This window comes from Ochotona curzoniae, unplaced genomic scaffold (assembly GCF_017591425.1).
Source record: "Ochotona curzoniae isolate NIBS_2020 unplaced genomic scaffold, NIBS_Ocur_1.0 contig_66, whole genome shotgun sequence".
NCBI classification, from domain to species: Eukaryota; Metazoa; Chordata; class Mammalia; order Lagomorpha; family Ochotonidae; genus Ochotona; species Ochotona curzoniae.
In genome coordinates this window covers 4854804-4880859 of record NW_024466512.1, presented here as the reverse complement: position 1 = coordinate 4880859, position 26056 = coordinate 4854804, and the positions used below count along the sequence as shown (strand labels likewise).

The window sequence follows — 26056 nt, the reverse complement described above, 5'->3', positions numbered from 1 at the left end:
GCCATGTGCTTCGTGTTGGCAACAAACCGGTTCTTTCAAGAGAGGAAGTCTGGCGAAGAGGACAGCTGCAGCAAGGCAGAGGCCCGGATGGACGGCAACAGCCTAGCCAGAGCCCGGGGAAAGCACAAAAAACAATCACCTGGGGGGCTGGGAGGGGGGACTTGTTGCAAGGACTAATTAATCTATGAAAGTCCCCACCTTGCTGGATCAATTAAAGGCTGTCCTTCCACATCTGGTTCCCATCTAAACCCGAAACTTGTGTTATCAGCATACTACATAACAAATTATGCCTGCAGGTTTCTTTCATTACACACTAGAGGTGAGCTAGTAATGACCGGGTGGCGCTAGGCTGGGGACTGGCTTACTTTCGTTGCTGTTTTTGTTTTTGTTTTTGTTTTGTCAAAGGTGAGAACGAACAAGAAGTTTTCCACGCAGCGTGCAGTCTTAACTGCAGAAAGCCACGCCGCCTAGAGAAAATATCCACGTGGCCACCAGAAGGTGGACCCAGCACGCAGCTCGAGTGCCCAGCAGCCCCAGCAGCAGGGCGGGGGAGCAGGCCGCGCTATTTCCAAGAGCTCCGGCGCGCCCCCTGCTGCCCGCTGCGATGCCCACCGCAGCCTCCCTCCTCCGCAGCCTCCTGCAAAGGAGAGCTGGCCCGGTCCTGCTCGGCTGCAGCCAGGGGTCAGGGCCCATCAAGCTCTACAGGCCCAGAGAGTTGGAAGAGTTGGAAAAGACTGAGAGGCCGAGTGGGAAATAGCACCAGGGTCTCCGGCAAGATGTCCGGATGACAGCAACTCTCACGTGTTAACTTCCCAAAGGCCATCAGATGGTGGGAATGCGCCCCCCCAAAAACTGCAGGCAGCACTGGCACCAAAGGCATGGACAGGCTCACCTGTGTGACAATGGCACAGTCAGCTTTAAGTCTGACTTGGACAGCAAAAGGACATCCATCCCCACGCGGGAGTGGGGGAGGGTGCTGTGCAGGGGAAGGGGATCCCAAGGCTTGGGGCAAAATCATTTCAACTAGTCCTCTGCAGTCCCCTGGTCCTCTCCGTGGGCCTTCCCCAAGCCTCCCCTTGGACTGCTGGCCCCTAAAAGCTCCCTGGACACTGGCTCGGCGTGTTCCAGGTCTGTGGGGCCAGTGACAGCCACAGGTCCAGCCAAGGCCAGCGGCCCTCCCTCTCAACTGGACCAAGTGGCCCTTTTTATCCATAGCTAGGCAAGGGGCCGGGGGAGGGCTACAGAACTGCAATTCAGTAACAAACCCATAACTGAGTTAAGTTACTATTAAGTGGATAAATTAAAATGAAACCAAAACCTGGCCGAGTCAGGAAGTACGGGTAGAGGGGTGGGGGAGGCTGACTCCACCCCTCCTGGTCCTCCAGCCAGGCGGCGTCGGGGAACCAGGAGTCCAGGATTCCCAGCGAGGTGAGTCCAGGATTCCCAGCGAGGTGGCCTCCCCTCCCAGCCGGCAGGGACTGCTGGGGGGAACTGTGGCTGGCGTGTCATCTGCAAGTCCGCTAACAGGCTGTAGGCAGCGTGAGCCGCCTGCCCGACTTCCCAGTCCAATAAACAATGCCATTCCAACTCCCGCGGCAGTCAATAGAAAACAGCCCCTTCTTTCCACCACCCAACACCCACAAACGTTTGTTCCGGCTGGACAGCCGTCGGCCTGGCTGCGTGTGCACCCGCTCCGGCGAGGCGGCGACGCAGAGGCCTTAGCCAGGACCTAGCCAGGACCTCCGACCGGAACGCGGTGCACCGCGGGGGCCACTTCCCGACACCGCCAAGTGCGGACATTGTACCGTATGGAAGACTCAGAGTGTGGCCTATAGGAGGCAGAATCCCATTCATCAAATGCTGCAAGAAGCTTTTCTTTGTTCACTGTCGTTCTGAGCATAGGACGTGCGAACGAACGCCGGCGCTCGGACGGAGGGCGCCCGACATCTGAGGGCGTCCGTGGGAGGAGGAGCGAGCGAGCCGACCCGCGCGGCCGCCACTGCCCCAGCGTCCCGCCGGGCACCACGGGCATTGTCCCCGGCCCGCAGGCGGGGTGGGGGCTGGGGACACTTGAGGAGGCCCTCGGGGCAACGCGAGCCCCGCACTCTCCTCCGGCGCTGCGTGTCCTCTTGGCCTTCGTCTCCGCCCCAAGAGAAACCCGGTGCAGGGAACCCGACTCCCACGGGTTTGCAAACCCAGGAGCAGCCAAAAGCAGACTCGCCAGCGTGCCAGCGCCAGACGGCCCTTCTTGCCATGTGCAGACGCCACGCCAGCGCGGGCGCCCCCACTCTGCCAAGCCCTGCCGCGGCCACTCGCGGGCTCCCCCGCCCGGGACAGGACGCCCCCTGGCCCCCGGCGCGGCCGCCCGGGACCGTACCGACGCCTCGGAGCCCGCTGCTGCGCGCCCGCAACCCTGAGCCGCCAGACTCAAACTTCCGCGAACAAAGAGTTGTCTGCAAATGATGCTGGAACTTCGGGGCACGCGGAGCCACCGGGTTGCCGGGTTCGGTGCTTGGCGGCGGCAGTGAATCCACCGCTGCAGTTGAGACCCAGAAGAGGGGACATCCCCAGCGCAGCCGCCCCAGTCCCACACGCACTGTCCGCGGCAGCCCCGCAATCTCGCTTGCTGACAAGTCCCACGCCCGCACTGGGGCGGACCCAGCGTCCCCAGGAGCCGCCCGATCCAACGCGAAAAGAGAACCGGCGGTGCGCAGGGAAAGCGGAAAAAAAAAAAAAAAAAAAAAAAGGCAAGCCCAGCACGCACGCGAGCCGGGCTCCCTTCAGCCTGCGGCCGGGGCGCACACGGAAGGAACCCCCACCCCCCGCGCCCCCGGCTGCTGCAGTCGCTACCGCCGCCACCCGGCCCGGCCCCGCTTACTGTGCGCAGCGGGGTGCTCCGGGCACGGGCCCCGTGCCGTCACCGCCAGCGCTCGCCAAGTCGTCCGGGCTGCCCGCCGCGCGTCCGCCGCGCGCACGCTCTCCTGCCGGCGCCGAGCGCTTTGTAGCGAGCGGCTCCCAGGGAGGAGGAAATCGGCTTGTCACTTCCTGAACTGTTTGCAACTCGTCCCTTTAACCGGCCCCGGCCAGGCCGCCCGCGCCCGCCGCGCCCGCCGCCGCCGCCCGACCGCGGCTGCGTGAACTGGGCCCCGCGCTGTGCGGGCGGCGTCGCGGCCCGGGCGCTCGGCGCGGCGGCGGCGGCGTGCAGGAGCCGGGCGGCGTGCGGCGGGCGAGTGTGCAGTGCGCGCAGCCGCCGGTGGGCGGGGAGTGGGGGGGTCGCGGCGCGCCGCCGGCGGGGCTAGAGGGCGTCCTGCGAGCAGAGCCGCGCCGGCGAGGCCCCGGGACGCGCGAGGGGGTCCGGGCCCGCGGGCTCCTCTCCCCGCCCCCCGCACAAGCCTGGTGGAAACCCTGGGCCGCGTGGGCTTCGGACGGCCAGCTTCCGGGTTCTTAGCTGTTGGAGGTGGAAAGAATCGAGCGTAATTCGGCGGGGTGCTAGGAGGCAGGGGAGGGACGTGGAAGTGTTGTCACATTTTGGGAAAATGCGGCGCAGGTTCTCTGACTCGGGGCACCGACGAAAATAAAGGAACGTGTGCTTTCAGAAGCGGCATCCAAAATGCTTGCGACTGGCAGAGGAAGGCTCTGCGGTTGCTAAGCAGAGGCCGAGCATGTTCAGTTCTGTAACTGAGGATGTTGACTTAAGTTCAGGAATGCAGCCGCGATAGAGTGCAGTCCTTTCGCGGCGCGGCTCACCTGGGGGAGGGCGAGGGCTGCCACCGAGGGCACCCAGACTCCCCGCTTCTCCTGCCTGCTCAAGGATGTTATGTTGCTGGCCTTGGATCGAAAAAGATTTAAAGAGAAAGTTGCAAGAAACAACTCCCTACGCCTGTTTTGTGCTCTCCTTTGCCAAAAAAACAAAACACCTCGTTACTTTGCACGGATTGTGTCTGCACCATTTGAATAGTTCCATTCATAAATCAGGAAACTTTGTTGCTCCTTGGAACATTTAATTGGTTTTAATCCAATGTTTCAATCCCAGTATCAAACATAAATGAACAATTAACTTCTTGAGCTTGTGTGTACTTGGGAAACTTGTATTTCATGGCTATTGCAGAAATATTTTAGCTTGTCACCACACTGGACCCATTCTTCTCAGAAAAGCAAGGGCTGTGGTCTCCCTTGATACAAGCTACAGTTTCCTCCAAGGACCGTGGCTCCGTGAGCAGGATGGAAGTTCATCCAGTTAGGACATGATGTGGGAGTTAGAACTAAGAAAGCCGGAAGCCTTCCGAAGTAGCACACTGACATCCACACCAAGACTAATTTTTTTTTTTTAATGTATTAAAGGCAAGTTTTGAAAGGAGCAAATACCGAATGTCTGGCTAAAACAACAGCGGCCACAGGGCCACAGGAGACGATGTGAGCCGCCATTTCATCTAAAGGGCCAACAGGAGCCTACCCAGGCCACCCCATCACAGCATCACCGCATGCAGCCTTGGAGAGCTGCAAGGAGACGGCTTAATTTACTAACTTTTTATTAGGAGTCCTAGAGTGACTCCTGCTGGCAAGCATTCAGTTTATCCCTGCTATTATTAGTTCATCAGGTCAACTTAAAAAACAAGATGCAGGCTCCTAAGCCTGGAAGCAATTATTGCAGCCATTATTCTTGTTGCTTGCAGAATTCCAAGGAGGGTGGTTTCGGCAGCTCTTCTGCTGGAACACCTTCTTTCCCATCTAAAGCAGCCTGTTTTTCTGGTTCTGAGACTTTCTTGAGACAGCATGAACTAAAATACCTGCTTAAAAAGCTGCGCTGCTAGCCAATGCATAGCTATTTCTCATTTTCTAAATCTGAACTTCTAAATGCTAAAAATATGTATACATTAAGGCTGTGTCACTCATGCTTCTAGAAGGCAGTGATAACCCACACGCAGGACCTGCTCACTTCTTAGTTCTTTATTCTAAAGAAAGTTCTTGTCCAAAAGACTTTTGTCAGACTTCTGCTAGCATCACAACAGCAACTATAAACTCCATGGGACAAACTCTGGGATTAAAGCTCTGCAAGCTACACCTGGGGGGAGGGGAGCTAAGCTGTCCACCTTTGTTCAATGCTCAACGGCCAATCAGATCAGAACCAGATTCTGTACAACCAGACACCCACACTCAAAGTCACAGGTCAGTTTAGGAATAAATCCACAAATAATCTCTAAACAATTATCTGTAACTATTCCATTGTCATCAGCCTAAGTCACAAAATGCTTTGGGAAATAAAAAATGCAGGGGTCACTTAAGAGTCCTTCCCTTCACACCCAGAGATGAAGCCCAGCAATAGGGACCTCCTGGCTCCCCCTGCAACAGGACCGCCAAACAGAGGAATGCCGGCATGTGCAGTATGCCTCATGTAGCCACTCCAAGCCGACCAGGCACTAGTCTACACCCAAGAGCTCCTCCACTCCAAGTTTAAAGCTCTTAAGCAACAGGAGACAATAAAGGTGCACTTTATTAAGAAAGGGTGTAACCAACTATAACTTGTATCAACAAGCTAATAAAAGTATTCAGCTAAGCGCATTTGTGCAGAGGAGGGTAAAGGTTGGGTCCTGATATGCACTAAGGAGTGCCTTAGGTAGTTAGTGGCTGTTTCATTTTTGTGCCTTTAGCACTAGATAAATGTGATGTTCAGGCAACAAAGGGCTAAGCTTTGAAGTTTGAGCCAGTGCCAGTAAGTGTTGTTCAGTTTTTCCCATAAAATCTCTGTGCCTATGGTTGCAAAAAAGAGCTCACCACTAAAAAATTATAAACTGGGTTGAGAGAATAACATACTATTCTTCTTAGACCCACAGAGTGAACTAAACAAATGTCAAACATGTTCTACACTGGACCCAACAGCAGTGTGCAGATGCACGTGTATTAACCCCTTTATTCAACTTCCAAAAGCCACTGCCTCTTTGTCACAGACTGCTGTATTAAAAGCCAGTCATTCACATTTCACACTGTTCTTTCTACATTTGAAAAGACCTTTTTTAAAGCAGAACCTTTTTTAAATTGCTTATAATAGATCATGGGAAGGCAGACATCACTGAATCTACCTGAAGTGTTTTTAAAGAGACTGGCTACTGAAAACAAGTTAGCACAATATATTCTTATGGAAAATATGCAAAGTTTAAGGTTATAGATGAAAGCCAAAATACTGATTCTAAAGTGGGGACAATTTACATATGAGGATCTCCTTCAGAAAACTAAATTCTATGATCTGGACCACGTCGCTGCCCATGTGCAGCCAGCGGTACTGCCGACCAAGCAAGCTGCAGCACAGCCAGCCCTTCTCTTTCCGCCAACCAGTGAAAATGTGTCATACCTTCAGCTGCAATCTCACACACACATACGTGAACCTTTTTAAAGAGGTATTTTAGTTCTTGGAGACAAAACTCCTTTTTGAACCAATAACTAAGACAAGTTTATTTATTTTCATGGAGAAACACACACCGCAGTGAATCTGATGACACCAACGTCATCCCCTTGATATGAAGTGAGAGCTGAAAGCAGCCTAGAGAGCAATGACTACTGAAAGGCATGCATGTGAAGCTGCCCACTTTGTAACTGCATGGCCAGCCCCACTGACGTATGGAAGCATGCCAGCTGGGGCGGCACTGTGCAGCACAGGGTGTGGGTAGGAAGCCCAGGTCCTGAGCACAAACCCGGGTTTCCAAGTCAGCAAGTGCTGAAAACACAACAAATGTCACGCTTGTAACTCACTAAATGGGCAAAGGAAGCTAAAAAGAACACAGAAACAGTTCAACTTATTTCAGTTTGATATTCCTGGGTTTTTTTCATTTTGCATAGTTAATACGCTCCATCAGTGTTCTATGCTACAAGGAAACACAGACATGGAAAGCAGACTGAACTTCACACACAGTAAATAGCAAAAAACAGTAACTCCTCCGAAGTGTCATAAAGCTTTCAATGTTGAATAAGTGAAGCTCTCCCATCTACTCTGCTATCCTAATAATCAGATCCAAACGCACAATCCCTGATCCATTTATGATCAAGGTGAGGTACATTCCAGTCACTACAATTTTTCCATGATCAACCTGTAACTTAATCTGACTTAGTTACTCCACAAAGAGATGGCTAAACAAGTGACAATAATTTCAAATTGCTATGTATGTTGAATTTAATTTAGAAATTAAATGCATTGTGGCATAGCAGGCAAGTTAGCACCCACTACAGGTCTCAGTCCCTATCCCAGCTCCTCACTCCAGATCCAGCTCCCTGCAAATGGCCAGGGAAAATCAGCTGAAGATGGCCCAGGTATTTGGACCCCTACCACCCCAAAGGGAAATGCAGATGAAATCTTGGCTCCTGCCTTGCATCTGGCCCAGCACTGGCACTTACAGACATCTGCGGAGTAAAGCTAGGGACGAAAGAGTCTCTCTTTCAAGTGAATAAAACTTATAAAAATGTTTCTATCAGAAAAAAAAAAATTCTTCCAACTGTACAACCGGACTAACAAATGTTTATATTATCACCTTCAAATGCAAATCATTTCACCTTTATTTTCTAAAAGACTTTTTACTCTTTTAATTTTATTTTTTAACTCTTTCTTAAAGAATCCACATTTAGTGTTTGAGATACAGCCCCAACTTGACCTTTCCTCTTCTGTCCCCGTCAGTCACTGTCTCAGGAACAGTCTGTTTTTGATGCATCCCCAGCGATGTGCTCGAAACACCACGAGTATCTGGCCTATCCCACTAAAAAGGAAACTCAGTGAAATTTTGCTCTCATTAAGAGGAAAGCATGAAACTAAATACAGCTTGTGATTCCACAGAACTTAAACACATACTCTAAATCTTTTTTAATTTAAAATATCAAGGGGTAAAAAAATGGGTTTCTGGGGTTAATGTTGTAGCAATATGTAAAGCTGCAGCCTACAGCGGTATCCCATATGGGCGCCACTTCCCATCCCCAGGGGCTTCACTTCCCACCCAACTCTCTGCTAAAGTGCCTGGGGAAGCAGTGGAGGGTGGCCTACGTCCTTGGGCCTCTGTGCCCATGTGGACACAGAGGGTGCTCCAGGCTCCTGGCTTCAGATGAGCCAACTCCAGCCCTTACAGCCAGCACATGAAAGAGTGATCTCTTTATATATCTGTCTCTTTTTCAAACATAAACACATGGACAGAACACTTGGCCCACAGACTGGCCTGTGAATCATGCAGCTCTCCTCAGCACTTGGTCATTCTGTTACATGAATCAAAAGCAAAGATCTCCTGTTTGGGTTCATATCCATTACTGTTCTTAAAAATCAGCCTTGCCTCTGTGTGTGTGTGATGTGCATGCACACATACCCTACAGCTATAGTCTAACCATATCTGAAATATAAAAGAATTGATATGCATGAGAAAAACACTATACATCTCTCTTACCTTCCACGAGGGAAGAATCAAGTAACAAAGCAACACTACTCTAGCCAACATTTCTATAATCATAGGATCACTCTTGACAACAAGATATTTACTTATATACAAATAAGAAGGTTAAAGAAATAAACAATGGAAATCAACTGTGTTCTAAACTAGTGTAAACAGTCATTGTACTTTTACATGCCATATGGTCAGTTCCTGTACAAGAACAAAAACATAGACTGAAATATTACTCACCTTCAAATTTTAAAAATGCCATCATGATGAATGGCAGTGTTAAGCTACAGAATGAGGAACACACATGACTCTTGGGTAGAACAATATGGATAATGCAAGGTGGAAGCCATTGGAAGACATCAGCTCACTGCTTCCTAAATGGTTACTAAAGATTCCAACCAACTCAGCATTTTTCACTGATTTTAAAATTTTCAACTTCCTAATCCATGGTCATTAACATATTAACCCTTGGTTCTCCTGTCTTGACTCAGGGGCAATGAAGGAAGTGCACCATAAATCCTTGTACATTTGCTTTCAAATGTATCCATATTGGGATAATATTTTCCTTATAGAAAGGAAAGACAAAACAGCAAGCATCCGGCTCAGCAGTGAAAGAGCCTGCCTTCCCCATCAGACGGCCTCAGCAGAAGCTTTCAATTCGAGCTGCGTGTGAACGAGAACCCTCAGAGGCACAGTGAAGGCCCACCAACCAGGCTCCTGCTGTCCAGATGAAACCCATGGATGCATTCCCAGCCCCCAGGCTGCACCCTCCCCAACCCATCACTGATATCTGGGGAATAAACCAAGGGATGGGAGTTCTCACTTGCTCTCTCAATCTCTCTCTCTCCCCCCCCAAATAAATACATTTCTAAATAAGTACATTTACTTATTTATTTTCCCCATCACACTTATATTTATTTCTGGATAAAATAGACACTTAAAATGGACAAGGACCTAAACCTGAAGGGTATTCTTAGCCTTTGCTTAGCCCTTACTAAAACACATCATAAAGGACACCCCTGGAAATCCAGTTATTGCATCAATCTTCGTTTCCTAACTATGCAAGAAAGTACTTCAGCACCAGCCCTAAAGAGAGATTAAGGAGGAGGAACTGCACACTATGATTTCCAACCAGTTGTGAAAGGCCCACTTGTCCCAGATTCCTCCTCTGCTCACTCTGGTCGTCATTCTTCAAATACAAATGCATGTCTGGATCTGAGCACAGACCTTGGTGGCCCGGATGTACAATTCCAATGAGAAGAGGGTTCCCTGGAGAAGACAGTATTTCCGGACACTGATGTGCACAGCAGTTACCTGGCATCTACTGTCCCAGTACAATCCTTCCACAGGGGCTAGCACCACTGCTTCCTGACCCACTTCATCAAGTGATTCAAATAAAGGGATGCAAAGGCAAACCAACCTTACAAGCATTTACGTTAGGCATTTGGCTAGCACTCGTAACAACTTCATTGTGGCATAAAGCAGCAGACATCTCAAAGCCAGAGGGCTTCAGCATGGTAAATTAGATCACAGGTGAGTGAGCAGTTTGCGTGTTTCGGGCAGAATACCCCAGTCATGGATCCAGATATCAGATATCCTGATTTTCCTGGGCCCAGCCAGTCTCTATCTCAATCTTTCTACATAGAAAGTGGAAGCACATTATGCAATCAGTAACTTTTTTAATTTCTCAGGTTAAGCAGCTCTATGGTCAAATGTTTACAAACTTGTCAAACACATACCACAGGCAATTTTCTAATATGAAGTTTGGTTTTTGACAGAAACATATTTGCCTTAAACATTTTATTACCTATAATGTGTCTTCATGTGTGTATGGACATACTGGTTTAAGATTCATCAAATTGGAAAGAATCAAGATGGTGGAATACGGTAAGGACACGTTTAAACAGATGGAGAAACATTAGGCAGTATGAAGCAGAGAGGAAATAGAAGACAGAATGACAGCAAAAAGGGCACTTGGAGACTGACAAACACAGGAAAGCAGCAGACATAAAAGTGTGGTGTTGCAGCGAATGGCGATCTGAACCGCGCCAGCAGCCAGAGCTCTACCAGTAACAAGGGAGGAAGGGGCGTTCACCAGGAGTTTAGGAGGTGAGCCCAGACAAAGACTTGCTGGTCTGTTTCGTTTGACCAGGAGCAGAAACAAAGTGCCAGATCCCAGACTGGTGGTGATGGAACAGGGTGGATTTCACGACACAGTCCACCCTCTAGTGCTGAATCAGGTGCCATTCTGTTTAAGGAGGCAAAGACTAAGGACAGTACTGCACATGAACTGAGCTGGGAGTGAACTCATTTCTGGCTCAGTGAACTGAAATAACATGGCGTGCTACAGGTTCCACCCAAGATAGGTCCGGGTAGCCCTCAAACCTGAAGGCTAGCAGATCAAGACCTCTAGCAGTGGCATATCAGGTACCATTTTGTAGAGGGTGAAAAACTTAAAGACTGCAGGGACAACAGTAAGCTGTGCATGCGCTGAGCTGGGGGCAAACTTACTCAGTTCAGTGCATTTACAGTGCCACAGGGAAAATAATGACTTTGGCAACTCACAGTCAAAATAGGTCTGTGTGCGGGCCCAGCAGCATGGCCTAGCGGCTGAAGTCCTTGCCTAGAATGCACCAGGATCCCATATGGGCACCGGTTCTAATCCTGGCAGCTCCACTTCCCATCCAGCTCTCTGCTTGTGGCCTGGGAAAGCAGTCAAGGACAGCCCAAAGCCTTGGGACTCTGCACCTGCGTGGCAGACCTGGAAGAGGTTCCTGGATCCTGGCTTTGGATCAGCATAGCACCAGCCGTTGTGCTCACTTGGGGAGTGAATCATCGGAAGGAAGATCTTTCTCTCTGTCTCTCCTCCTCTCTGTATATCTTTCCAATAAAAATAAAATAAATCTTTAGAAAAAAAATAGGTCTGTGTGGCCCTCAGAACTAATAGCCAACAGGTTCCGGCAAGATCAGCACCACCAACAATCTAGTTATATAGGACATCTGGTGTCTGCCTAATCCTGGGAACTGCTCTAACAGGAAGTGGGAGAAAGGTTGTACAGACAATGATGCAGCCTCAGCATGGTTTCACAGGAGGTGGAGATTGGTGAACCAGGAGCTGGGGCTACGGAGACTATGGTGGAAATCTAACATAAGAACCCAGACCTGGATTTCGCTGGAGGGAGTGGCACAAGTGACTGCAAACAAAGAGCCGTGCACCAACAGCAATAAGTAAAATCAAACTGTAGACCTGTGATGACAGAGCTTAGAAACCTGCCTCAAGAAGAAGTACAATAACAGAGAGGCACAGTGAATATTACTGAAGACTCCCCTGCAAAGGAGCAAAAGCTTTTGCCAACCTCAGAATTAACTGAGGAAGACATCAAGTAGTAGGGGATACAGAATTCAAAACACTTGTTATAAAGCTTTTTTTTTTTAAAGAAACTGAGTTCACATTTTTAAAGATTTATTTTTATTATTTTTCATTGGAAAGGCGGATATACAGAGACGAGAGAGGAGATACAGAGAGGAAGATCTTCCGTCCGATGATTCACTCCCCAAGTGAGCCGCAACGCCGATACTATGCCAATTTGAAGCCAGGAGCCTCTTCCGGGTCTCCCACGCGGGTGCAGGGTCCCAAAGCTTTGGGCCGTCCTCGACTGCTTTCCCGGGCCACAGGCAGGGAGCTGGATGGGAAGCGGGGCTGCCGGGATTAGAACCAGCGCCCATATGGGATCCCGGGCGTGCAAGGCAAGGATTTTAGCCACTTGCGCCACCGCGCCGGGCCCTATAAAGCTTCTTATCAACAACGAGAAGCATATAATACAGGAGTTCAAGAAATGTAAGGAACAGGTCAAACCGGAAATTAATCAAGTGAAAGCTGATATATCAGAAATGAAGAACACAGTGGAGCAAATTAAAAGCACAGTGGAGAGTCTCCAAAATAAAATGAATAAAGCAGAAGAAAGAATCTCAGAATTGGAAGATATTCCTGTCACCAGGAGAAACAAACATAAAGCTATAAGCAGTGCTGGGTCAGGCTAAAAATAGTATTCAAGAATTGAAAGACACTATTAAGAGGAAATAATAAGGCTTAATAATAAGGGAAGATTTCCCTAATCCAGAGAAAGAACTGGGAAACAATATCCAGGAGGGGCACAGAACTCCCAACAGGCTTGAGCAAAGCTGATCTTCACAACACATGATTACCAAGTTCTCTTCAAAACATAAGGAAAAGATCCTTAAATGTGCATGTGAAAAAAATCAGCCGACATATAAAGGAATGCCAATTAAATTCACAAGAGACCTCTCACAGGAAACTGTACAGGCCAGAAGAGAATGGAGCAACATAATCAAGATTCTAAAAGAAAAAACTTGCCGGCCCAGGATAACATACCCAGCAAAACTTTCCTTTGTTTTGAAAATGAAATGAAATTCTTCCACAATAAAGAAAAGCTAAAAGTATATGTCTTTTCCAAACCTGCCCTACAAATGATACTTAAAAGATGTTCTTTTGTCAGAAAAGAGGAATAGCGCCCACCAAAACCAAAGGCAAATGTGAAGAACATCCCAGTAAAAAACAGCAGAAGACTAAATCAATGAATAATCCATTGCTAAAACGACAGGACTAAATTACTACACATTCATATTAACCCTGAATGTAAATGGCTTAAACTCATCAGTCAAATGTCACAGATTAGTAGACTGAATTAAAAAAACAAAATCCATCTATTTGTTGTCTAGAGGAGACATATCTCACCAACAAAGATCAGTGGAAACTCTATTTCATGATATTGATTGTTTTTTATTTAGTCTCATCCTTCAAAACTCTTATTGAATTCTTTACTGACTCATGGATCATACAGTAGCATCATTTTCTTCAAGAAGGTTCTTGATTTTCTTTTTTATTTCTTCAGTGACACATTAGTCATTCAGCAGCATGTTATTTAACTTCATGGCATTTTTAATTTCATTTTTTTTTCTGTTGCTGATTTTGTATTGTGGCTTTTCACTTAGGGAGATGTATAGTTAACTGTGTAATACAGATTATCATATCCAGATGTGAGGATACAGTGCAGTATGCATCTCTACTTCCAGATCAAAGATGGACTTACAATGAAACTGTTTACTATATCTTAACAAAAGGATGCTGGACTCTTTGTCATTGTCCACGCCCACAATGATGGACATATGACTGTTTATGAAGAACTATACTATAGTAATAATATAGGGGAATTCAGTGACTTAGGGAAATTCCAGGGCCTATGTAACTGTATCATAAAATGATAATAATAAAAAAGTATTAAAAAATTCATCAAATAACTCAATCACTCATACTTAGCAAATAGAGTATTTCATCTTCTCAAGATACTAGAAGCCCATTTCATAGGAGTTTCTTGGTCTATCAATCTGATCAATTTCAGGGGTTATTATGAACTAACTACCCCCCTAGCCCCTGGCCGTAAAATCCATGTAAAAGGCCTAGTCCCCACATGGTAGTTAGGAATAGGGCCTCTGTGGGGTAACTGGGGCCTGCAAGATGAGATGACTGCTGTTTGAAGACGGGATGCCAGAGCTGGCAGGGGCATCCCCACTGCACACAGCAGGAGTGCTCCCACGGCTCCGTCACATCCTTCCAGCACCTCAAGTTCATCTCCCAGGACCATGAAGCATACATTTCTATGGTTTCAGCTCCAGCATCTTGCTGCGGCTCCTGGGCTCACGGAAGGGGCTGAGAGCCCTCAGTGCCACCTGGTGAACATCCTTGTTTTACAGAAAGAAATGAAGAGCCCAGAAGGAAAGTCACTTGCCTAGTTCCCATAGTCGTTTTTCCACAACTTAGTATTTTTAAAAAGGTTTTTTCTTTGCTATCTAGGCTACTGCCAAACAGATTTCTAACATAATTTATCTTAATATAAATAAATCAAAAAATATTCAGCTAAACTTCAAGTTCAGAAAGCAATCAACTTTATTTTTACAAATTAAATCATCAGTCAAATGCGTTTAATAGAGAAACAGCCTCTTTTTTCGGGTTATATAATCTTTTTAAGACAAAAAAAAGTATTGTTTAGTTACTTTAAAGGCAGAGCCAGGTCCAGCACGATAGCATAGTGCCTGAAGTCCTTGCCTTGAAAACGCTGAGATCCCATATGGGTGCTGGTTCTAATCCCAGCGGCCACGCTTCCCATCTGGCTCCCTGCTTGTGGCCTGGGAAAGCAATTGAGGACGGCCCAAAGCCTTGGGACCCTGCACCCAAGTGGGAGACATGGAGAAAGCACCAGGTTCCTGGCTTTAGATTGGCTCAGCTGCAACCATTGCGGCCGCTTGGGGAGTGAGCCATCAGATGGAAGATCTTCCTCTCTGTGTCTCCTCCTCTCTGTGTCTCCCCCTCTCTGTATAGCTGCATTTCCAATAAAAATAAATGAATGAAAGAAAGAAAGAAAGAAAGAAAGAAAGAAAGAAAGAAAGAAAGAAAGAAAGAAAGAAAGAAAGAAAGAAAGAAAGAAAGAAAGAAAGAGGGAGGAAGGAAGGAAGAAGGAAGGAAGAGGAGGGGAGGGGAGGGAAAGGGAGAGGAGGCAAGGGGAGGGGAGGGGAGGGGAGGGGGGAGGGGAGAGGAGGCAAGGGGAGGGGAGGGGAGGGGAGGGGGGAGGGGAGAGGAGAGGAGAGAAAGACAAGCAGAGGCACAGGAAGAGAGAGAGATTTTCCACTCTCTAGTCCATTCCCCAAACAGCAGTTGCCATCCAGGGCTGGGACAGGCAGAAGCCAGGACCCAAACGTTGGGGCCATCCTCCGCTGCTTTCTCAGGCTCATCAGCAGGCAGCTGGGATTCAAACCAGTCCACCTAAGGGTTGCCAGTGTCTCAGGCAGCAGCTTCACCCACTGCACAAACCTGGCCCCAGACACTGTAGTCACACACAGAGTCCAAAAGGAAAACTTGGTTCATTAATGGAAGAAAACACTTTGCAGAAAGCCAGCCAACAAACTAATGAGATTCAGCATTCAGAATCTCCCTCTTAATCTAATAAATTACCTTTTAATCAAATAACATCAATTGACACCTCCAACTACAAAGCCAAATGCGATTGTGTCCTAGGCCTTAAACAAGCTATATCATCCATTACTTAACCCATTCTCTTCAAAGATCCTTCTCATCTAGGTCTGCTGGAACTTACAGAGGGGACAGCTTAAGCCTTGTTTTTGACTGCTTCTTGAAAAATCAACAAATCTGTCATTCAAAATGACAGTTAAAAGGCACTTTCACTGAAGCACCAAGAGCCCTTGAGGTTCCACTTTTAACACACACAGCATGAGGTTTTCACCTACCATTTCAGGCTTTTCTTCCAAAACCTGCACAAAGCTCTGTAATTCAGCCCGGTACGTTCGGTTCCACACCATCTCACGACTTCCCCATTCAGGCTCCGACTTGGCTTCTTACAGAGATCACGGAAGGAAAAGCTAACTATCAGTGCAGCCAAATTTATCTCATGACCAAAATCAACAGAATAGGGGGCTAGACACTGCCCCAGAACAGCCGACGGATATGCGACATAAACTGTTCTTTCCTCTACTCTTCCTCCCCACACCCCACAGCTCAAAGTTCCACAGTTGGAAATTATCGTAACATTTTCTCATCCTAACATGTTTTTCAGCCAGGATGTACTAAAATTAGACGGGAACAAAGGACTGACATTTTCATATGAGCAGAGGGGTTAGGAGGCAAATGGGAACTGGCACACCCACACTCTCCCGCATTTAGCCTCTTCCTTCCCAGCAAGCAATTCCAGAGGAGCCACCACAGTTCCAACCCATCTCTGTTCCACACCTTCCCCGCGAACAATCTGCTTTACCCGAAGGCACACAAACGAGCAGGGGTACAGTGAGACAGCTGAGGGGCTCTTCATTCAAGCAGAGTATTCTCATTTCTCTCTATGCCCCTCTTTCAGGATCCAGGATATGCTCATTGCTGCATCACATGCAAATATTTACAGGTGTGGGCAGATGGATGTGGTAAGTATGGACAATAAAGACCCCTCACTAAGTATAGACTTGAAGAAAAAAATACAGATGTAGAAGTAAAACAGGGAAGAAGTTATTGCTTGAGAAAATAAAGAAACCATTTTTTCTGAAAAACAAACCTAAGAAAATTCAGATCTGGGTTTTCTGTTCTAGGCAAGCAACTTGCAAATTTCTTGTCCTAAGTCCTCCTTACACATTTTCAGCATGACAAAAACGCAGTCTGCCAGCCTGCATTTCCCAGTTTCTGAAGTTCTTCTCCATCAATGTAGGATATTGAAAGATGGATGTCTTCAGAATTATTCCTAACTTTTAATTTGGTCTCCCTGAGTCTAAAGTGCAGGTCCACAAAGTGTCAGCCGGAGAGGCCCTTTGAACAATTAGCCTAATGCAGTGTAATGAAGATTTTTAAGACTCAGTAAGTAGTAACTCAGACTCTTTTCCTTTTTTTTTTTTTAATTTTTCCTTCCTTCTTTCCCACACCCCATCCCCCTAGGTTATCAGAACCCATTTTGACATCTACGTTGGAAATGAATGATCTTTCCACAACACTCCAGGGATTTTGCTAAGGTCATATTCAATCATTCATTAGCCTTCTTATCCATAGCTTTTCAGAGTTCCGTTGTAGAGCTTGTTTGATTCAGCATTTATGTAGCCTGTGGGCTTGCGTTTTTGTCTGCTTAATGTTGAGTTTAATTTCTATGCCCCTAACATAGAAATTCATCAATTGACCAAAGAATTTCAAACTATTCTTTTATTTTTCTAACAAACTGCATGGTGTGTATGAATAACACATTAGCATTAATTTTCTTCCATTGCCTGTTAATAAAGCATACCCATGGATGCCCCTTCCTACATGGACATCTCTGTTGTCCTGCCTAACCAAACGACATGATAAGAATTTCCTAACTTTTCCGTCTGCATAACTTTTTCTACTTGATGCTCTCCTCACCTCCCACAATCAAGCTGTGGGTCGCAGGCATCTTTCTCCCAGTGTCATGCACTGGACTAGACTCCCCTTCAAAGCCCAGCAGTAGCTCCCACCCAACAGAACTTGAAGAGGCTGCTCTGCAGAACTCAAGACACTTGCTCTCTTGCTCTCCATGGGACTGTCCCTGGAGCAAGGAGATTCTAGCTCACAAAGCCAAAAACAGGAAATCAGAACTCAGGTCCCTCCCACAGAGACACAATGACAGTTCACATTTGTGCTACTTCATCAGGGAGACACAGACAGAAACACATATAAACGTACAATCATTTAGAGAACATAAGTTGACATTAAAGTCCACTAACATGAATAGATACTCTTTCTCTGCATCGCAATTTAGGGTAAATTCTTTCAAAGACTTAATAACTTAAGCTTCTTAACAATTATTATCCTCTGGATAAATGCATATCATAAAGTACTGCATTGTAGCATCAGAAGAATTTCAAAAGCACAGTACTCATTAAAAAATGGTCTGCTGTATATGTTCGGCTCCCTTTTTCCTTCAAAATAAACAGACTGCACGTATATCACAGAAAAAAAAAAAGCAAGCTTGTTGCTACTACAAAAGGATTAAAAAAAAAAGTCAAGGACAGTTTGTGCTTATTTTCAATGGCTTCAGCCAAGCTGCCAAGACCAGTTTCAGGTTTGATTCTCATACACAGAAACGCCAGAACCAAAAAACAACTCAAACTCATCCACCTGGCTTAAGACAAAATGTTCTAAAAACCTTCTATTTGTTCATTGGTGTAGCCCGCCCAGTCAGGCCTCAATCCCCTGTGGACCTGCATACGCACTTCCTACGCACACAAGTGGCCAGTCAGGCAGCAACAACAGCATAATGAAACACAACAATTCTGTGCAGGCTCCATGGAGAAATCTCGTTTGCATTTCAAACAAGTTTTCTCAAAATAGTGTCGTTTCATGAAATAAAATTGCAATTCCAATCTCTCATCCAGAGAAAACAGCATTCATTACATAAGATACTGCATAATTAGAATTTAACAATACTGTATTTAATAATAATGTATTTCTGGTTTGTCTTTGTAACGTGGGGACATTCACTGGCTAGATTTTTTAGCACTTTGGTATTATTTGAATTAATTTCTTATTAGCATTTTTAGACCTTTCATTTGTTCTGATTTTAGTCCCTAAGAGACTGGCTTCCAGCAGGATTAAAGTGATAAGGGAGCTGACCTCATCAACAGCTCCAAGATTCAAAACACACTCACTGCCTTCCCCTCTGCAGCTGAGCGAAGCCGGCGGCAACTCTAGGAGCTGCTCAACAAAGCCCCTCCCGAGCGCTCTGGGAACCTAGCGCTGCTGTCCACCCCACAAGATGCCCACACTGTGGATTCATGAGTTAAAATGACATGCACTTGACAAGGCAAAATTCTGAAAGGCTACTTATCTATTATTACAAAGAAATGAAAAAAAAAAAAGACCAACTAATATTAAAGAGGCAGCAAGATCAGATCTCAATCAATTATAGACTGCCTGTTTCTTTGGCTTAATATCCCACACCTAGAAAAAGCAACATGAATCTTTTAGTTTCAACTTGTACATGCTTTGAAATAATTTGTCGATTTTTAGATGTTGAAAACAAGACCTTTCCAGAAAATGTCATTTTTGTTAAAAGTCCACATAAATGCCTTCAGCTATCTTGTGGAAACCAGGCAATGACCTTAATGGCTAACGCTGATCTAACCCAAAAACTAAACCCTGGCCCTACAATCTTGTGAAAGAAAAAAGGGATGTTAAACTAGACTTAATCAATACTGCAGCAGCATTTGCCAAATAAACAAAAATTGGTATTTTTATAACCCAATGGACCCCCAAAACTACTTGTCAGTAAAAAATAGATGACATTAAAAAAAACTGTATCAAGATTGCAGTGTTAACGCACTAATACAAAGTGACATTAAGTATTATAATTTGCCTCATATTTTAAAACATTAATACATAACTTGCTTTATTGCTAAATTAACCCCTTACTGGAACATTTTTGTCCTTTTATCCCTAAGGGTTTGCATTCTTGCACAGAATGGCTAGTTTAGCTCTGGACAGAGGCGAGGCTCCCTGACAGACACAGTATCAGAGCAAGGCAGCTTTGGTTGACAGGTGACTTGAGTGCTTGGACCAGAAGGAAACAACCGCTCACACTTCTCACTCACCTTTAACTGAACTGAAAAGGCACAAAGGCAATGACTTAGCAGCTGGGAGGCAGAATACTCTAGAAGAGAACAGGCCTGCATCAGACCGAGGCAGCTCTTGGCTGCACACTGTCCTCCACGCTTAACCTCACAGTGACTTCCCTCTTCTCAACTTCAGTTTTCTTGTATGTAGAAACAAGTATTATATACTTTGTAAAGATATTAGAAAATAACAATTTATGAAAATATCTAAAAGATATTGGGAAGGATCAATGAAGTGGACACAAGCTCACGGGGGATGCTACGCACAGACTTCAAAATTCTTGCACCCATCTTTCTGTTCCATTTTTTCACAAACTTCAAGTGTTCTCATATAACTTTACATTGTGCTATCCCTTAATATCCCTTAATCTTTTTTCTCCTCATATCAGTTATTGTGTAGAGAATCCATTCATTAAAAAATACAGGCTCAACAAACAATGCTTCATCAGCTGATATATTTCTTTGATTTTGTTTAATTGTATACATGAAGACCAAAGGAGTTTTCCTAGTTATAAAGTAATCTTTAAAAAACCTCTACTCAACCAAAACACTATGTCTTGTTCTGTTTCATAAACAGACTAGTAAATACGAACAGAGTCCCTGTGCATGTTATATGGCTCTGGAATAGTCTGATCACATTTTCAGAACCAGCCACAGTCAACTCACTTTTACCAACCACAAAAATCAAAAACACATACTCTCTGTTAATTCATTTGCTATCTTAAAGTTTTCAAATCAGAGAAAATATTTACATCTCAAATACAAAACTAAAAATCGTTGGCCTCTAAAAATCAATGACTTACATGATCATAGATTTTTCTTTCTTTTTTTTTCTACCAACTCATTATACCTATTCAACATGCGAGTCACTGGTACTTATTGAACCTTATTAATGATTGCATTTTCTGTCAGGTTTATTTTTGCTTTGTTGCTTCTTAAAAAGCTACCTGAATCTGTTCCCAGGAAAGGATCAGGATTTTTGGAAAACCAATGCAGCTACAGTGTTTCCAGATCGGCCACCAAAGCTGAAGGTGGGGGTTGGCAGTTCTTCAACAAGTTCAAATCCTGTCAAACAAAACCAAAACACTTTTATTAAGGACTGGACTGAATCCTGCAGTTACAAAGTTTATCCATCAAAGTACTTTCTTTTTTTTTTAAGATTTATTTATTTTATTGGAAAGTCAGATATATAGAGAGGAGGAGAGACAGAGAGGAAGATCTTCGTCCGATGATTCACTCCTCAAGTGAGCGCAACGACCAGTGCTATGCCGACCCAAAGCCAGGATCCAGGAACTTCTTCTGGGTCTCCCACACGGGTGCAGGGTCCCAAGACTTTGGATCATCCTTGACTGCTTTCCCAGGCCACAAGCAGAGAGCTGGATGGGAAGTGGAGCTGCCGGGATTAGAACCGGTGCCCATATGGGATCCCAGTGCGTTCAAAGCGAGGACTTCAGCCGCTAGGCCACGCCGCCAGGTCCTATGAATGTACTTTCAAGTCTTTTATAAAACCATGCAATTCCAAATTCTAATTGAATGACTAAATTTCATTTTATGCTTTTTCCAGTTTTACTGTGAATGCATGGCATATGTGCATACACCCAAAAATCACTTTGAAATGGACAAGGAACAGACACGATCAGAAACAAAATGGGGAAAAGAGGCTTTCCAACAACCAGCCCCATTCCCCCCCACTTCCTGTTTACCAGCCGTGCCAGGCCCATTCCCTACCAGCCATCTCACCACCTAGCTTACAGGAAGTTGCAAGCATCTGTTGAGTTCTTACCACATGCCACACGCTACTGGGAACTCAATCCACAGCACACAAATAAAAGCAGTTAATACAGAAAAGTCAAATAACTTGATTTGCAGAAGATGAAAAAGTTGTGAAGATGGATAAAGATGATGATTGCAACAACAAGAAAATATGTACTTTTAATTCCAGAACTGCACAGTTAAAAATCAATAAGACCATAAAACATTATTTATATGCTGCCACAATTCAGAAAACAAGCTACAAGGCATAGCGCAATGACTCAATAGGCTAATCCTCTCCTTAGAAGCACCGGCGTCCCATATGGGTGCTGGTTATGTCCCAGGTGCTCCCCTTCCCATCCAGCTCCCTGCCTGGGGCCTGGGAAAGCAGTAGAGGACAGTCCAAGGCCTATGGCCCCTGCTCCAGCCACTGTGCTCACTCAGGGCGTGAAGCCACATATGATGACCTTATCTCTCCTCTCTGGAAATATGCCTTTTCAATAAAAACGAATAAATCTTTTAAAACACTTGCAAGGCGAGGGCCTTAGCCATTAGGCTACCACGCTGGGCCCTCTTACAATGTTTTAATGACCATTTCAATAGTTACTACGTTTGGAGTTGGTGTGGTGGCCTGCAGTACCAGCACTATGTTTGGGCACTGATTTGTGCCTTGGCTGCTCCACTTGTGGTCCAGTTCTGTGGCCTTGGGCCCCTGCATCCATGCTGGAGACCTGGAAGAAGCTCCTGGCTCCTGGCTCTGGATGGGCTCAGCTCTGCCCAGTGAGGCCATTTGGGTGCAAGGTCCCAAAAACTTGGGATGTCTTCTACTGCTTCCTCAGTTTTTTTTTTCTTTTCTTTTCTTTTGTTATAAACTTATTTTTTATGATGTTTATGCAGTTGAGAATGATGTAGGCCCATGTGGACCACTGATTTAGTTGGGGAGGGCCAAAATATGGAGGAAAGAGACAATTGGCAAAAAATATGGAGGAATGAGACAATTACTCCTGGCTCCTGGCTTCGGATCAACTCAGCTCCAGCTGTTGTGGCCACTTGGGGAGTGAATCAGCAGGTGGAAGATCTTTCTGTCTCCTCCTAATAAGACTTGTTCCAGGAGCCCAGCGGCGTGGCCTAGCGGCTAAAATCCTTGCCTTGAATGCGCCAGGATCCCATATGGGCGCTGGTTCTAATCCCAGCACCTCCACTTCCCATCCAGCTCCCTGCTTGTGGCCTGGGAAAGCAGTCGAGGACAGCCCAAAGCTTTGGGACCCTGCACCCATGTGGGAGACCCGGAAGAAGTTCCTGGATCCTGGCTTCAGATCGGCAGAGCATCAGCCGTTGAGGTCACTTGGGGAGTGAATCATCGGAAGGAAGATCTTTCTCTCTGTCTCTCCTCTCTATATATCTGACTTTCCAATAAATAAATAAATCTTAAAAAAAAAAAAAGACTTGTTCCAATAAAAATAAATACATTTTTTAAAAAATGGCAGTATTCCATATCAGTGTACCTAGGTTATATTCCCAGCTCTTTGTCCAGACTCCAGCTCCCACTAAATAAACCTGGGAGAAAGCAGTGGTGGCTCACTTACTTGGGCTTCTGTTAGCTGCATGGGAGCCCTGGATTGCGTTCCTGGCTCTCAGCCTCTACCAGGCCAAGCCTACACCTGTTACAGTAGTTGGAGAATGAAAAAGTAGATGGAGGAAGAGCCTCTCTTTCTCTCAAGTATACATACATAAATATAGCACAAGGTATTTTAATAGAAGCTAATGTGTCAGGTAGGTATTTGGTACACAATTTTCTAAACTGACCTGCTTTTATTTAAAGGCAGACACAGCTTCTCCATCCACTGGTTCACATCCCAAATGCCCACGGTGGCGAGGACTGAGCTGAGGTGAAGGCCAGGAGCTGGGACATCATCTCAGGTCCCCCACGTTGGTGCAGGAACCCCAGTACTGAAGCCATCACCCACTCCCTCAGAGGGTTATGCATATCAGCAGAAAGCTAGAGTGGGGAACACAGCCGGGATTCAAATGCAGGCATTCTGTGGTTATCTTAACTACAGACCTAAACGCCCACACTGTTTATACCACCTGCACATATCTTACAGGATTCATTTTTTATTTATTTAACAGGCATAAACAGAGAGTGACCATCTAATGCTTTACCCGCGAAACACCTGCTGTAAGCTGGGTCAGAACTCCACCTTGATCTCCCACATGGGTGGCATAATCTGCTGCCGACCAGTGGGTGCATGGCATGAAGTTGGACTGCAGAGTCTACCCAGAGAATCAGAGCCCTCTCCCACGAGACGCGAGCACCCCAGGTGGCATCATAACCACGGTGTCACACTCCCACCCCTATCGTTCTCATCAGGTAGCTCAGTTTGGGATGCCTACATCTCTAGGCTCTGAGTCCTGGTTCCTAGCTCCCTGCGGATATGCAACGTCGGAGGGAGCAAAGTGCTGGCTCATGTACCTAAGCTCACCACGCACACCAAGATGGAGACTGAGCTCCAAGCCTGGCACACTCCCCACAGTCCCACATGTACTGGCCCTTTGAGGAGAGACCTAGAAGCTGGAAGCTCTTCATCTTTCTCTCTCTGCCTTTCAATTAAAAATGAAAATAAATAATAAAAATTAAAAGAAAAAAGTTAAATCTAGTACACATCAAATTAGATCATCCTAATATCCATCAACTAATTCAAATTAACCCTCCCTAAAACCAATGATAACACAAAATAGTTATACAGATTGAGTGACTCTTATTCAAAATGCTTGGGATCATTAAGTTTCAGATTTTACGTTTCCTTTACACACGGAATATTTCCATGCATATTATGAGACATATTGAGAACAGGGCCCAAATTTATGTTTTATACTCACCTTGGACAGACAGTCTGTCCAAAAATATTTTATACAATACTTTTAGTGTACCTGCATTTTGACCACAGCCAAACACGTGAGGTCAAGGTGTAGAATTTTCAGTACTCACAAAGTTTTGGATGAGTCTAGCGTGGTGGCCTATGGCTAAAGTCCTTTCCTTGCATGCTCTAGGATCACACATGTGCTCCAGTTCTAATTCCAGCTGCTCCACTTCCCTTCCAGCTCCCTGCTCGTGGTCTGGGAAAGCAGTCAAGGACAGCCCAAAGCCTTGGGACTCTGCACCCATGTGGAGACCCGGAAGAAGTTCCTGGCTCCTGGCTTCAGATTGGCTCAGCTCCGGCCATTGAGGTCACCCAGGAAGTGAATCATTGGCGGAAGATCACCCTCTCTGTCTCTTCTCTCTGTATATCTGATTTTCTAATAAAAATAAATAAATCGTGGGTCCAGTGTCATGGCATAGTGGCTAAAGTCCTCGCCTTGAACGTGCCGGGATCCCATATGGGCACCGGTTCTAATCCCAGCAGCTCCACTTCCCACCCAGCTCCATGCTTGTGGCCTGGGAAAGCAGTCGAGGACGGCCCAAAGCTTTGGGACCCTGCACCCATGTGCAGACCCGGAAGAAGTTCCTGGATCCTGGCTTCAGATCGGCATAGCACTGGCCGTTGTGCTCATTTGGGGAGTGAATCATTGGACGGAAGATCTTCCTCTCTGTCTCTCCTCTCTCTATATATATCTGACTTTCCAATAAATAAATCTTAAAAATAATAATAATAATAAAATAAATAAATAAATAAATAAATCTCTTTTTTTTTTTTCTTAAAGCGTTCGAGACTTTTTTTTTTTTTTTAAGATTTATTTTCATTATTTTTTCATTGGAAAGGCAGATATACAGAGAGGAGAGACAGAGAGGAAGATCTTCCGTCCGATGATTCACTCCCCACGTGAGCGCAACGGGCCGATACTATGCCGATCCGAAGCCAGGAGCCTCTTCCGGGTCTCCCACGTGGGTGCAGGTTCCCAAAGCTTTGGGCCGTCCTTCACTGCTTTCCCGGGCCACAGGCAGGGAGCTGGAAGGGAAGCGGGGCTGCCGGGATTAGAACTGGCGCCCATATGGGATCCCGGGCGTGCAAGGCGAGGACCTTTAACCACTTGCGCCACCGCGCCGGGCCCAATAAATCTCTTTTTTAAAAAAGTTTTGGACTTTGGAGCATGCTCAGTGTCATGCCGGATACCAGTGATCTGGATTCAGGATGTTATCAATTCCATTTCTATTCTATTCTATTCTATTCTACAAGAACACCAAGGAAAAATACAAGTCTCAGAGTTTTAACAATGTTTACTTTTCAAATAATGGAAGAAGCAAGGAAGCTTCCAAGGCTGATGGCACAAGCTTCTTTCAGCAGCTCAGAAGGAACACAGCGGCTGATCAGAGCAGCAAGACCTGCCCCAAATCTAATTCTGAACAGTTTTCTAAATGCATGTATAAAAAGTGTCAATTGTACACCTTTTTTTTTAACATTCTTGTTAGAATATGTTGCATTTTTAAATTTGGCATTTGGTTCTAGAACTAAACCTTAAAAGTTTACTCAACAGTTCTCAGACAGACACATTTTCAGCACTCTATACCAAGCTGAAGTCTGTTCCTCATTATCGAAGACAGACAAGTATGTTTTTGTCTGCTGGCTTCATGGGTAAAAGAGAACACCTGTATTTAAAAACCAGGAAAGGAACTTGCCCTGCACCCTGACACCGGGCATTCATTAAAACTGTCAAGATGCAGGAGGAGGAAAGAACTATTGATATGGAGCCTCAAGAGCGCTAAAGAAAAC

General features: G+C 45.8%; 1 protein-coding gene across 7 annotated transcripts in view; it reads right to left on the bottom strand.

Annotated features, from left to right (window-relative positions):
- Positions 1-26056, bottom strand: part of EEF1AKMT2 (EEF1A lysine methyltransferase 2) — a 76672-nt gene that overhangs the window by 30494 nt on the left and 20122 nt on the right. For 4 of the 7 annotated variants that reach the window (XM_040991962.1, XM_040991966.1, XM_040991968.1 and 1 more), the window contains exon 6: positions 19768-20660. In XM_040991962.1, coding sequence (XP_040847896.1) covers positions 20566-20660 — 95 coding nt within the window. In that variant the 3' untranslated portion in view covers positions 19768-20565. Of the gene's footprint in view, positions 1-9555; positions 9675-19557; positions 19634-19767; positions 20661-26056 lie in introns of those variants that run through there. The other 3 variants (XR_005885007.1, XM_040991964.1, XM_040991963.1) reach the window with 3 other exon arrangements.